Below are 14523 nucleotides of genomic sequence, written 5' to 3' on the forward strand. Positions count from 1 at the left end.
ACCAAAACTGATTCAGTGCACGCAAACCAAACTGAACCGGATAAACTGAAGTGAAATAAAACCAAATTGACCGGATACTCCAATTGGATTAAATACCAAACCGAACCAAATTGAAATTTCATTACACCGAAAAGTTACAATTGGATTTTGTAATGGTTTTATTAATTCGTAATTCAAAGTTTGGTAAACGGTTTTTTAGTTAAGTTTTTGTTGTCTAAAGGCTTTTAAATAACAGCATCAGTTACGTGTTTCATCGGCTTTCATGAGATTCATATAGAACTGATGGAAGTGTCAGAAGATAGATTTGCTTCATTGACTGCTCCAGATTCTTGACTCTACAAGAACGTATATTCTTAGTAAACAAGACTAAGAAGATATAAAATAAACAAAATCCAAGCAATCATGTTCGATTTTTTTAGCAAACCTTTTGAATATCACTGTTGGTTGTGGAGACCTGTGGCTGTGGCATAGAGGGTCTTTGTTCCTCGCATTTTGCTTCTCCTTGCAACTGCTGTTGCTGAAGATAGAGAGCATACTGTTGTTGTTGCCATTGTTGTTGCTGTTGGTACCACTCTTGTTGTTGTTGTTGTTGCTGGAACTGAATTTGCTGCTGATTTTCTGGTTCTTGGTTCTGTTGTTGTGTATTGATCTGTTCCACTTGTTGAGACTGGGGATACTGGGTTTTGGCTTGAGATTGGTACTGTTTGGAGAGAAGTTGCAGAAGATTCTGATCAAGTTGTGGCTGAGCGTTCTGATTTGGTTGTGGCTGTTCAGACATAAGCTGTTGTTGTTGTTGCTGGTAGTAATAATAGTTATAACAATACTGTTGCCACATCTGGTTATAAGCTTCATGACTCTGCATCTGACCTTCTTGTTGGTAGTTACTTTGCACTGGATTCTGAGGAATCTGAGTTTGAGGATAAGCAAAGGATGTTTGAACCTGAGATGTAGAGTTTGGATATTGGTTCTGCAGATTTTGTGAGTCTGGAGGGTGTGCAATCATGTGCTGACCAAGTATCTGAGTTTGAGGATATGCATTGGATGTTTGAACCACAGGATGCATCTGAAGTGCAGAGTTCTGAAATTGGTTTTGCGGATTCTGTGAGATTGAGCTTTGTACCGCTACCCCATTGTCTCGAGGAGCAACACCCATTTGCTGACCGAGAGTTCCGACTGAATAAGACATCTGAGGAGGTCTCTCTTGAGAACGAGGTTTCCAATCTTTGTGAGTCTGGTTTAAATCTCTTCTGTGGTACCTGTTCCGACCAGTTTGCCTAAGAGACTCTTGACTTTGGTAACTTTGGGGACTCAGTGAGCCACTAGGTTGGATCACTATAGCATCTGATTTCACAGTATCTACTGAATTGGACGAAAAGTGAGCTTGTTTCGTGACAAAACCATGTTTTGGTGTGGCTTGGATAGGTAGGCTAACTTCACGAGAGCGTTCACCACCTTCATCCGCTGTTAACCCGATGGACAGATCACTCTGTGACTCACACAAATTCTCCCTCTTAACAACATTCTTGTTTCCTTCAACTAGATTTCCTGAAGCCAGAAACCCCCGATTAAGCTCAGTGTTTACATAGTCCACCCGAACAGCATCTTTAGAATGGGCATCTACAGATTGGGCACCATCAGAGTCTAGAGATGACTCTTTCTTTTCTTTTGGTGGTGAATCGACTGTGCTGCTAATGCCTTTGTTTGTTAATAAGTCCTGATTCGAGCACTCACGACTCTTCTCTCTTCTCTGAATTAACTCTCTAAATGATCTTCCTAAAGGACGGGATTCATGTAACTTGGCTCTAGCAGAATGTGGGAATAATTTGATGTGTCGACCCAAAGCCTTCCTCACATCATGGATGGTTCCAGAGAGATCAATAAACTGCCCAAATCCAAGAGCAATAACTAAGTACCAAAGACATTCTATGCAATCAAGAAATGGGAAAAAAATGAAATAGACGACAGAATCTCCTATCTGTAATAATAAGCTTACCTCCATGTATAAATTTGATATCTCCTCTTTGTCCTCTACGCTCAGACCATCGGAGGAATCTGCCTGGTGAGATATTTCCTTATCTATGATAGGATCTAACCGATCCACCTGTCGCGACCCTCCATGCATCAAGAGTCTTATAAGTTCCTATTAGCGCAAAGATTAACAGTGATTGAAGGTTAAACATGGTAACAGACATTTACAGAAATTCAGTGGACAATTATTATTTCCATGTGAGGAATTATGATTAGAAGTTTGAAGAGATTCAAACTGCCAGCCAATTAACACACCTCTAGAAGTAATTTGCAGTGAGGAACTTTCTCATTGCCTTCTATCAGAATCTGAGCTGCATCATCAGCACTATCTGTAATCTACAAAAAGGAAGACAACCATAAGATAATGAACAAATTCTAAAATATGTGATGCATTGAAGGTAAGGTAGTGAGTAGTGACCCAAACAGTTCCTATAGCTCTAAATCTTGACATGTCATTAACAGATAACTGAAATACAAACCTTTCCGAGTCAGACACATTACTTACCATGTACTTGAGGCGAGACAATCGAACATACAGCAGTCCGGTGGTTTCCACATTTTCTTTTCCAATGAGTGTTTTCTCCAGAGCTTCTCTGTATATAGTAACAGCAGCTTCAAAATTACCCTGCATCGAACACTGCATAATCAGATATTCTTGACCACTGAGATATCAAAACCAGATGTTACCGAGTAGTGTATCATTCTTACCAGACGCTTTTCCATGTTAGCCTTTTTAGTTACATTTTCAACAAAACCAAAACCCAGTTCTTCACTACATCGAGACAAAGCAACTGAAGCAGCAGATGCATCTCCAACGTGTTCCTTGAATCTTGCATTGAATAGATGGATAACAGATGCATTCTACGATGAACATACAAGGTGTGATGCAAATTTATGAACCTAGTAATTCATCTACCTTGTATCTGATTTTTTTAGATACACTAAAGATAACCCTATTTACCTTGACAAAAGTCTGTGACGCTCGAGCCAATGCAAAGTTTGCTAGCTCCCTTCCACCCTTGATTTCGACAAAATCCACATAGCGGAACCAGAACTCGGTGTAATTAGCGCAAGGTATTAAGCATCTCTCATAAAGCTTAATAGCCTGCAATTAAAAAAGGAAACAAGTTTTATATACAAACAAGAAGAGCCTAATTGAATCAAAAGCAAAGGAATACCTCTTACCCAGTCAAAGTCCCCAAATGACTCGGCGAAGCTTAAATATGCATGCCAATTTTCCAGCTGATTAGCGTCCAACGGATTTACATGAAAATAAGGCCTGCGGATATTTGTCTCAAAGCAGCTTATCTTCTCCATCAACTTCTGTGAATCTTGATAGAACTGTTCCCCAATTGACAAATATGCATGCAGTGCTTTTGACAAAGCTGAGCTAGAGGAAGGACCCATCAAGTCTCTCACAACAACAGAGATTTCCTCATCAGTGTGACGTGTAGGGACCAACTCTTCTTCCATGGGGTCTGACAAAAGGTCTCCGTTAACATCTATTCCACATTTAATCTTCTCTTTCAAAGAAGCCGCAATCTTCCTGAAGCTGAAGAAAGTGCATGACAAGTATAATGTAATTAAGAAAGACAAACTTAAGCTACATGAACTGGTAGTACTGGAGAATTGTAGTAGTCAATTTAGAAAATACGTAAAAGGACATACTTTTTGTAATAGAGATCCAACTTTTTGGACGGATTTTTCAGGGTCCGGAGATATACATGAGCCAGTGAAATCCATTGCTTTTGTCCCAGAAGATATTCTATATATCTGTCCCAAAGAGTGCAGCAAGAGTAATCTTTTCCAACAAATGAAAGTCCCCTTTCAAATAATCTGTTCAGAAAGGAAGCAATCAGCTCCAAAAAATCCGCCAATGGTAATAGATAGAGGAAAATCAAAGTAAATTATCAATCTAGCATCAATTGAATATGCTGAACAACTTAAACAATATGAACCAACTCTAGTAACTAGAACAATTCTAATGATGAGAAAGAATGTTGTTGAGTTCCAAATTACAACTTAAATTTTGGTTAGTCAAAGAATAAAACACAAGGGCCTACCCAAAATGTAGAAATACCTACTAACATCATGAGGATCTTCAAAAGCAGCAACACCGAATGAGCAATAGTCGAGCCACACAGCTACAGAATAAGTAGCTGATTTGACTGCTCGTTCGAAAACTTCAACAGCATCTTCCAAAGTGCATAACTTTATCTTATGGTAAGCATATTTCCTCCAGTAGCCATGGCACAACGGAAACTCCAACAAGAAAGCATCGTAAACTAAACACAACTTCTTAATATCATCCTACAATAGCAACAAGTTCAACCTTTTTTTAGTTCCTGAGAAACAAAAAGTTTTGAAATTTAAAACAAAGAACCCTAATTTTAGATCACCAAATCAAACATGCAACAACAATGACTGTGACTTACGGGGAACGAAGTCTCGATTTCGGAGATTAACAAAACCCATTCATCAAAATCAAGTGCTCCACTGGAAAAAGTTTCTTGTAATCTGTCGTTTTCGAGGAAATCTGCAAATGAGGTGACTTAAGATTCTACTTCCTTCTTTGCGTAATGGCGGAAACTGATGCACAGAGAGAGAGAGAGAGAGTTAGGGTTTACCAGTAGATCCCTTTAATTCTGGAGACGGTGGCAATGGTTCCTTATCGGAGACGGCGGTCCTAACCTCCGTCGTCACCATGGTTGGATGGACAAGACTTCGAATTTGTTTTCTTTTTTTAAGGAAATTTCTCTTACTGTTTTGAGATCTTCGGTTCAAACTTCAAACTGGTCTGAATAATATTTTAATTAAAAATTAGATACATTTATATATTAGTTTTTTTCTCTCGTCTCCTTGTTCCTCTCACTTTTTTTTTCAATTTTAACAAATTAATCCATGAACACCAAAATCTAAAGTTGATACATCATAATATAGCCAAAAAATGAGAAAATATTAATGAATTTCTCAAAAATTAAAAGAATGTATATATTTTAAAAAAATGTATAAGTTTACTTGAAATAATACATATGAAAGAAAACTTCTTCTAAACATCACACACACCAAACAAAATAGTTATGATATGTCTTTATAATCAATAAATATATTATAGGTAAGATAAAAAAATGCGAAAAGAGAGGAAATGTAAGAGATGACTAATGTATACTGCTTAATAAAATAAATTTGATATCCATATAAATTTATATTTTTAATATTGAATAATTATAATTATATTAAACTGTTCACATTAATAATAATAATAAAAATTATAAAGACCAAACTTTTAAAAAATACTGTACCCGCTTATATTTGAATTTGCAAAGTAATTAAAACTGATGATAACTATGAAAAATTCAGGCAGGGTCTATTTATGCATCCTTACTCTTGGTGGAGCATGAAAAAAATCACAAAAACCTAATTTTTTTAGGAACAAAAAGAAGTAATATGTTTCCTCATCTTTTATTCATTTATTTCTTCTTTTGTATAATTCTAAACAACTATCATAAACAAAAAAAAAAGATATAGCAAGTGTTTGTCATGTAATTAATTATAAGTCGAACCATCAATTTTTTTTTTTTTTTTTGTTGGAATAACAAAGAAATCCAAGTTAGAAAAGGTCATGGTATCAACTCAATCTCGAACAATATGGAAAAAAGGGTAAATAGTACCTAAGACATTATCCAAAGCTTCAAATCCCAAAAGGGAAAGGATTATTTCAACTGACCTCTCGGCTCTATATAAAATCTCTTAGCCCCTTCTCAACTTTCTCATCAAACAAATTCATTACATACTTCCATATCTCTCTTCAAAATACTTGTTTCTCTCATTCCGAAGTTAAAGAACCAGAAACACGATCATGGCTTTGATTAAAAACAACATGCTTTTCACTTCATTGTTGATTCTTGTAGCTCTCTTTGGAGTTGCGGTTGGAGGAACCATTCACAAGGTGGGCGATTCGAATGGGTGGACTAAGATGGGAGATTACGATGCGTGGGCTTCTTCAAGAACTTTTCAAGTTGGAGATTCTTTGTTGTTCACATACAACAACAATTTCCACGACGTCACTGAAGTCACTTACAATGATTTCGAGATGTGTGAATCGTCTAAACCGCTTATGAAATACACAAGTGGATCCGACTCAATCAGTCTAACTAAACCGGGACTCAAACAGTTCATATGCGGAGTTCCTGGACACTGCAAGTCGGGACAGAAACTTCAAATTCACGTTTTACCGACCTCGTTGGGTCCCGTGACTGCTCCGGTTCCTAGACCAGTCCGATCACCGAGCTCTTCCTCGTCTCCTTCACCAGCCAATGCTCCACAGTATCAGCATCAGATGGCTCCATCACCTCTTCAAAGCGGTGCCTCGAAGTCAGCTTCTTGGATCGGCTTTAGCTTGTTGGCCTTGATCTTAGCATTCTAGTCTTGTCTTTTATTATTACATCTTTGTTTTTTAAGCGAGTGTCAACGTCCTTCTAATTGTTATACAGTGAAACAACAAATTCCTTTTTGTTTTTTTTTTATTTGCATTACTTTTAGGTTTTGCTTCAATTCCTTGTAATATTTAGTTTATTCATTAATGCAATACTTCTTTTAATAAAGAAAATTTGGGATAGTATCACCACTAATTCACCAATATCGACACATACACATCCAAATTTGAATTTTCAATGAATTATTGAAACAAAGGATGTATATATATATGAAACATTCACGCAGATGAACTAAAGATGTATCTACGAGCTTCCCTCTGCCTAGCTAAGTCTTTCGTTATAGCTTTCAAGCATACTACCTGAAAATTTATCAAACGTCCCCATAGGAAAATTCCGCCAAATATTGATAAACACACATATAATAAAGGGTTTAAGAGAGACTTTTTAGCTTCAACTATGTGCTAGGTGCAATTATGGACTGGATTAGGGATTTTAATAGTTCCAACGTGCACACGTTACTTACATCCTCTTATCTCAAACGTTTACTTCTTTCGTACGTATACATGCACTCACTACTCATTCACAAGACCTTTTAATATCTCTATATATATATATACGTCTTTGCATATCTCTAAAAGGAATTTCTACTTACCCTAAAAATTAATCTTCTGTCTTTATCTACCCCCACTCTTTTTTCTTGTCTCGAAAAGAAATGGTATGTAGTAAGAAGAAAGTTGTAACTAAAAGCCTTTCTTTAAAGAAAGTCCCTAGGTAACAAAGATGTTGTTCTTGTTGAAGCACCGATTGTGACTTCGTATAATGATCGGATCAGGCCGTTGCTTGACACTGAGGAACTTGAATGTGATGAGAGAAGGGTTACATGATGACTGAGAATGAGAGGTTTATCTCAAAGACTGAAACTTGGAAGCTTGAAAGGAGATAATTATATAATTGTCATAGAAAAACATGAATTCCTAATTTGGTCTATAATCATCTAATTTTTTTTTTTTGATAACAAAAAAAAGCAGCTCATATGAGCCAATGGGAAAGAAAACCATTTACAAACAACACATGATGCAGAGATGAACGCGGTTGGCCTGTCAAAGAATCTGCACTTACATTTGCACTTCTTGGAATTAGAGACAAAGAGAAAGAAGAAAACTCCTCCCTGTCCATCTTGATATCGTCGAGGTAGGTCTTGAAGGCCGGCCAGTCCTGAGGCGAAGACACTATTTTCACCAAGTTTGAGCAATCTATATAAAAAGCCACATCCCGATAGTCATGACCAATCATGCACCGCAAAGCCCAAACAAAAGCTTCTACTTCAGCATGCAATGGGGAAAGACTTCGTCGGAAATTGGCAGCACCCCTCGTCGTCAAAGTTTCTTGAAAGGATGAACACACCCATCTTGCACCCGCAAAAACATATCCTGCTTTCCACGACCCATCTACAAAACAGTGGTAACCTGAAAAACTAGTAGGAAGATGACCTACTCACCCCAATTCCCGAGCACTAGAGACGTTGGGAATAGGGAATGGATCCTCCTCCACATCCTCTACCTGAGCCTGTAACCAGGAAGACGCTTCCCCAACCGCTAACCTCACGACATCCTCTGGTTTTTCCATCAAATTCTCAAAGACACGAGCGTTTCTCGCTTTCCATATATACCACATGATCCAAGGAAAAGTCTGTACCTGCGAACCCGCATTTGATGAACCTAGGAAATGATCCACATTGGCATACAAATAATCCGTAGGAAAGGATTCTGGCCCAACAGGCACGTAAGCTAAAGCCTAAACCTGGCGAGCAGAGGGACACCAAAATATTGCATGATTTACTGTTTACTCATCTAATTTTTTTAAGATGCTTAAACTAGTTTATAATAAATAAAAATTGTCTTGTGTTAAAATGCACTTAACATATATTTATTTTATTTATTTTTCTAATCAAAAATATAAACGGATTTAATTTAAATTAAATCTTTATATAGAAGCTTTATTATTAGAAAAATTAAAATATTTAATTATGGTAAGTTCACTCAATATGAGTTGACACGTTCAGTAATTATGTTTAATATTACCGGAATGGAACACCAAAAAGTCTTTCTTTTGCCTTGATTTGCTTGTGGGTTCGATGTGTACATCATATATTAGCTATTTCGAGAAACTAGGCCAAGAGAAGTTGTAAAATTTGTAGAATGTTTTCATGTTGAATGCTAATTGGAGTGAATTTAGTAGTGGAGTTGGTTCTGTTTTCGATTTATTAGCTTTGCTTCTATAGTTTTTTGCTTTCTGTAAGACTAGTTAGCCGTTGTTGCTAAGTTAATAGTTCACATTTGGTATGAGAGCTTGGAAACAAATATCAACCTTTGTGAAAGAATTGGTTTTGTTTGCCGTTGGTTTCTAATTTTGGTTTGTATTTGGATTTGATTAGTTCATAGGATTCAGTTCAGTCAATTCCTCCAGTTTCACCATATACACCTCGGTTATTCTTATATCAAACCAATTATATACAGAAATGTAAACTTGGTTCGAGGTGCTATATTAGCGACACGATTACTTTCTTAATGAAAAAACTTTCAGCATCTGAGCTTAGCTGGTTTTTAGATCACCACCAATTTAGACACTTCTTCCATATGCATCGGGACAAGAAACATGTATACAGGGGTATGTAGACTTTACTTCTTCGAACAGTTGATATTATGAAGAAGAATAATGTTGGTTCATCGTGTATGGTGTTCCCATTTGTTATTCTATTAGGGAACATGCCTTGTTTACGGGATTACACTGCCATAAACTCCCATCAATTTACAAAACAAATTCTGGCAGTTTAAAGTCTGTTGAAAGACATTTTTCTCAAAACTAAGCAAATAAATATAACAGATGTGTTACAAAAACTAGAATCAATGAACAATTGAGATACTGATGACCGTTTGAAGATGTCAGTGTTGTACTTTTTAGGGAATATTATTAAAGGAAAGAAGACAGGAAAACATGATTTCTGGAGGAATTCTTGGTCAAAGTAGTGGACAATCTGCAATTGTGTAAAACCTTTTCATTGGAAACATACACGTTCAATGATTGCATACACAATGTTTATCATCTATTGGAACGCTTCAACAACAATGCGACCGGCTCATGGACTTTCCCTGGTTTATTAACCGGATTGGAGGTAAATTTTTGCTTCTCTTGTTGAAAAATCGTAACTGTGTAATATTATGCTTGTGATATTGCTAGCTATATTTTTTTGCTTGGCTTTCTCAAAAACTTAGATTGTGTATTCCAAAATGTCTTTACTTTCCGTATAGTAAAAATACGATTTTAAACAGTGTTTGTTACATTGAACTCTTTATAACTTCAGCTACTTTGAATTTAGCTTTTGAAACTATCCCAAACCTGAAGAGGGAGTTTCAAGAAGATATAGAAGATGCAAACAGTGCATGTCCAAGGATGTGTAAGACGAAATAAAAAAATCAGTCTGTACATGGATTCCGTTAAAAAAAGTTCATAAATCTCTTGGAACTAAGAAGGTTATAACTCACCTAAATTTTAAATTACTTATCTTAATCGTTATTCAACCTAAGTTTATGTGTAATTTATATTTCTTTCTAGGATATACATAGTATATTGGTACTTGAGTTGGATACTTGGATGAGAAACCTCTCCTTGCTCACATCGTAGAAGACACGACATATGTTGACCCAATTGTTAGTAGTTGGATCCAGATTTTAACAATAGAAAAAAGTTGATATGATGGGAAGATCTTTACGAGAAAGATGAGTTAAACAAATTAGTAAAAGAGAGAGCTTAACTTGCTACACATCCTGCCATAAGAAAAAGAAATCATACAATAAACCCGACTCATGTGCAGACTCAAGTTGTTTTGCAGCGTCAAGAAGACAAAGCTCTATTTAGTGGCAAGTTGCATGATCAAGATTACATGGATTATAATAACCGTGTTGATGATGATGGTAGCAATGGGTCCCAAAAAGTGACCGAAGAAGAGCTAGTATACAATGCTTGTGATCTCAAACATGTGCAAACTGTAGATGGTGACCCGAATCTAGATAAGTATGGTAGAAGGACCCAAGATTATTCCCCGGATGATGATGACTTTATTTATTTCAAGAGTCCAACTCATGAGGTTTGATAACATCATTATTTTACTCATATTAGTTATAGTTTTCATATGCATTTAGGAAGAGTTTGATATGATTTCAATGCTTTAATGTCTATTATCAAATATTTTAGGTTTCAAGAAGGTTTTACAGGTTTTATAGCAAAAAAGACCAAAAGGCAAGGAAAATACGTTTTAGAAAAGTTTTAGAGCTTTACAGTACGGGCCACTTTTGAAGACCTTCCACAACTCAAAATATATCCTGCTTAGTTTCTTTGGAAAGGTGGAAGAGTCATCTTTCTCCTCGAAGTAGAATCAAGTCAATCCATTCAATCACCCGGAAGTTATGCCCGATTTACCGAGACGTGTTATAAACTGACGTAAGAAGAACTGACCTACAGATGGGCTTTCATTCAAGGCCTGACCAGCGACCATCACCACGGCCCAGTCCAAGCCTCCTCCACGGTCCAGAAGCCTCTTTCGCCGCCCCTTGTCCTGCAATTAACAAGAGAAGACGTTTCTACCCTTACAAAACCCTAACCCTAAAACAAAACCCTATAAATACTCTTAAGACCTAGGGTTTTGTGGTGTGCTTCCTTTGTGCCTCTAAGTTCTTCATCCACGCCACCAGCAGCCGAACTAGAGACGACCAGAGACTCCTTCACCGCCGTCGAATTTTGTCCTCTCTCACCTCTTCTTAGAAGCCATCGCCAAAGACACCAAATCTCTACTCTTCCTTATTTCTTTCATACTTACTTTGCTTTTGGGATCAAGTTACTTTTGTGACAAATAGAGAAGTTTACTTTGAACCCCCTTTTGTTTATTGATTCACTTTTGATACTATACTTTATAATATCAATGTTGTTTCTTTGCATCATGAGCGAGTAGTTTACTTTGTTGGGTTCTATGGGGTGATTCAAGGGGAATTCATAGGTTCGCTTCAATTAGGTCGTTAGATCTTATTTTCGGTTTTATATTAGAGTTCTTTTGGGACATCTTTATCTTAATGCTTATGCTTGGATTGATCACCAAGTACTGATCTAGAGAACGGGAGCGCTAACCACGTTATCCTACTTCTCCGAACTAGTGTTATACCGAAACCTTGCTCGTAACCTGCGTAAGTTGAGTTATGAAGTTTGGTGAATGTATAAAGCTTGTTTAACTAGCTGGTTGACATGCGTTGTTGCCTGCGAAAGTTGAGTAACGGAGTGTGAAGACTTTAGACTTTCATTCTATGAGAATAGCTTGTTAGTTCATTAGTGTTTCGTAGTTGAGAACCTATACCGAAAATTAGTATTTACTTGTTAGATCTTACACTTAATATTGCTTAGAACCATGAAAACCCTGAGATGACTCCCAGAACGCCCAACGCCTTAGTCTTATAGTTTTAAACCATTTTTATTTATTTGCAATAGTTATTAGGAAAACCAAAATCCCAATCTCTTATTTAGTCTTAACCATAGTTCTTTCTCTTATAATTCAATTTGTGTTTGCTATTACTCTCTGTGGGATCGATCCTAAAATACTACACTGATTAACTGTGCACTTTCAGTCGTTGTGTAGTCTTTTCAGGTAAAAGATTTGGAGTGAAATTCTACAGACATCAAAGCTTTTTGGTGCCGTTGCCGGGGAGTAACTAGCTTCCCATTGAATTTGATAAGAACTCTCGTCTAAGACACTTTGAATTTTTTTTTGAATTTTTTGATTTTAGTTTTAATTTTATTGTTTTTCGATAACCTCTATTTTCCCTTTTAGTTTCTGTTTTTGGATTTTGCAGTGCATGACTAGGAGTCAACCCTCCAGAACCGTATCTCCAATTCAAGACATTGATCGACTAGAACGTGAAATTAGGAGGACAACCTTTGCTAACATCAACAAGAAGAAGTCATATCTGACTATCTCCAAGCCAAAGCCATGGCCGACCAACTCATTACATGAAGAGCCGATTGATCCTAACATAGACAAGCTGAAGCAATTCGACCATTCTGCGTCTATAAGTACCAACAACCTGCTAACCAAGCCACCTAAACCGCTTAATACACCACAAATTTTCAAGATCAAGATCATAGTTCCTCCTGAGCTAAGTAGAGAGAGCAAGGAACAGATCCAAGAAATGATAAGGCATACTAAAGAAGTTCTTCTTCATGCAAAAGTTTTTGAAACTTCTGCAAAAGGACAACTTGTTATTGAAGCTGGAGTAGACTATCAAGGTATCAAAGGAGCCGAAGGAGCATTGATACCCGAAGCTGACCTTTCTCAAGCCTAACTTGGCCGCCACCGTCGAGCCAATGACGTTAAACAAGTGCGCTTCTTGGGAGGCAACCCAAGCTGGTAAGTATTTATTTTTAGAATTTTCTTTTACTTTTAATATTTTTGCATTTTAGTTGCAGGTTTATCAAAAAAAAAACACAAAAAAAAATAGAAAATAGAAAAGCCAAAAAGAAGGAAGAAGAAGGTCCATGGATTGGCAACACACCATGACTAGTGGCAAGAACCACCTACTGACCGGCCATGTTCAATATGACCGAAGAATGCCGAAGGCGACGGATCATCACCGTCTTTGAGTGATCGATGCCGAGAGTCCCCACCAGCCATACCGACCGTAGCCAATGCCATGTCCCGCGTCCCATGTACCGTGTACCATATCCTGCGTACCGCGTACCGTACCCCACCGTACCTGCTGCTTATGTCCGCGACCATTCATCCGTGTACCGCGAGAAAAATCCTCACCACCTACCATCACCATTCTTTTATTTAGGTATGTTTTTAGCATCTTTATTTTCTCATTATTATTGATGGTTTTAGGTTTTTTTTTCAAGGAGGATGCATTTAGAGATATATCAAACACAATTCGATTGAACTTAGCCTAGTTCATACTCGATCTCAAGCAACCAAAGGAAGTACAAACGGTTAGTCACCACATTTTCATTCCACAGCCGAATTCTAAGACAATTTTTGGGCAACCATAAAATGTCTAAGAGTCAACGCAACATTATTCCATCAAGGTGACATTGTTCTTAAACCCTACACTTTTCCTTATGATTTATAATTCTCATCTCTTTCTTTTTTCCCACCGAGGACGGTGTGATTTAAGTCTGGGGAGAAGGATGTTCCATCCTATACTAATGCTACTTTCTATTTTGTTGACTTGAGACCTTTTTCCACTTTTTACATCAATAATTTTGAAGTTTTTATCGAGTCACATTTTTTTTATTGAGTCAAAACTAGTAGGGGATTATGATCTTATTCTAACGGTTTATTTGATTTGGATTAACACTCTTATGACTCTTGATTATGCTTGACAACAGAACCAAAGTTTGGAAAGACTGTGAGCCGACTCAACAATCCCCTAAGTCCCTATTCGATGGATATTCAGATGATCTAACGTTGTCTCTAACTTTTATAGGACCTAAACTGGACTTAATTATCAAGCCCTGGAATTGGTATACATTGGACTAGATCTCTACATTCAAGCCACACAAGACATTGCACTTCTTCAAGAGTATGTTCCCCTCTCTCTTCCCTTCAATACTAAAAAAAAAGAATAAAAGATTAGATAATTTTGATCAATTTAGAGAGGTAGATAAATTACGTGTGACCTCATTATTTTACTTTTGAGTCAAATGATCACACAAAGCTTGGAAGCGAGGGGTAGGTAAATTACCGATGACCCCAGTATTCGCCTACACCTTTGATTTAAAAAAAAAAAAAAGAAGTGATGAAAGGGAGAGGAAAGGAATCATATGAAGAAAGTCTTGGCTTGAAGAGAGTCTGCAAGCCATTGATCAATTTTCCCTTGGTAAGATTTCACTTTTTATTATTGCTTAATTTATGTAAAGAGATGACAATGGAGATTCTGGAGACTCTAAAGAATTGTGGGATCAAGGAGAGCTGATGACTCTCATGGTGGATTACAAATGGAAGTTCCTAATGTCAAGGCGA

At 37.0% G+C, this 14523-nt stretch overlaps 2 protein-coding genes and 1 pseudogene across 5 annotated transcripts; 1 reads left to right on the forward strand and 2 right to left on the reverse strand.

Annotated features, from left to right (window-relative positions):
• Window positions 1–93: 93 nt before the first annotated feature.
• Window positions 94–4934, reverse strand: LOC104760257 (pre-mRNA-processing factor 39-2). Of its 4 annotated transcripts, none has more exons than XM_010483155.3 (12): window positions 4656–4934; window positions 4464–4564; window positions 4109–4338; window positions 3697–3864; window positions 3214–3580; window positions 2990–3133; window positions 2737–2889; window positions 2534–2653; window positions 2284–2364; window positions 1994–2140; window positions 425–1882; window positions 94–335 (listed from the first exon to the last, which is right to left on the reverse strand). In XM_010483155.3, exons 1-12 carry the CDS (start codon window positions 4732–4734, stop codon window positions 270–272), a joined length of 3114 nt encoding a protein of 1037 aa, XP_010481457.2. In that variant the 5' UTR covers window positions 4735–4934; the 3' UTR covers window positions 94–269. The 4 variants fall into 4 exon arrangements, with proteins under 4 accessions (XP_010481457.2, XP_010481458.2, XP_087355702.1 ...); XM_010483156.2 differs by having other exon boundaries at window positions 4117–4338; window positions 4656–4919; XM_087499576.1 differs by having other exon boundaries at window positions 4117–4373; window positions 4656–4910.
• Window positions 4935–5867: 933 nt separating this feature from the next.
• On the forward strand, window positions 5868–6518 carry LOC147921353 (mavicyanin pseudogene; annotated as a pseudogene).
• A 224-nt stretch (window positions 6519–6742) lies between these two features.
• On the reverse strand, window positions 6743–8138 carry LOC147921354 (uncharacterized). The gene is made up of 3 exons (XM_087497647.1): window positions 7963–8138; window positions 7584–7872; window positions 6743–6823 (listed from the first exon to the last, which is right to left on the reverse strand). The coding sequence occupies exons 1-3, from the start codon at window positions 8136–8138 to the stop codon at window positions 6743–6745; spliced, it is 546 nt and encodes a 181-aa protein (XP_087353773.1).
• Window positions 8139–14523: the final 6385 nt, after the last annotated feature.

This window comes from Camelina sativa, chromosome 18, assembly GCF_030686135.1.
Source record: "Camelina sativa cultivar CO46 ecotype springtype chromosome 18, ASM3068613v1".
Taxonomy (NCBI): domain Eukaryota; kingdom Viridiplantae; phylum Streptophyta; class Magnoliopsida; order Brassicales; family Brassicaceae; genus Camelina; species Camelina sativa.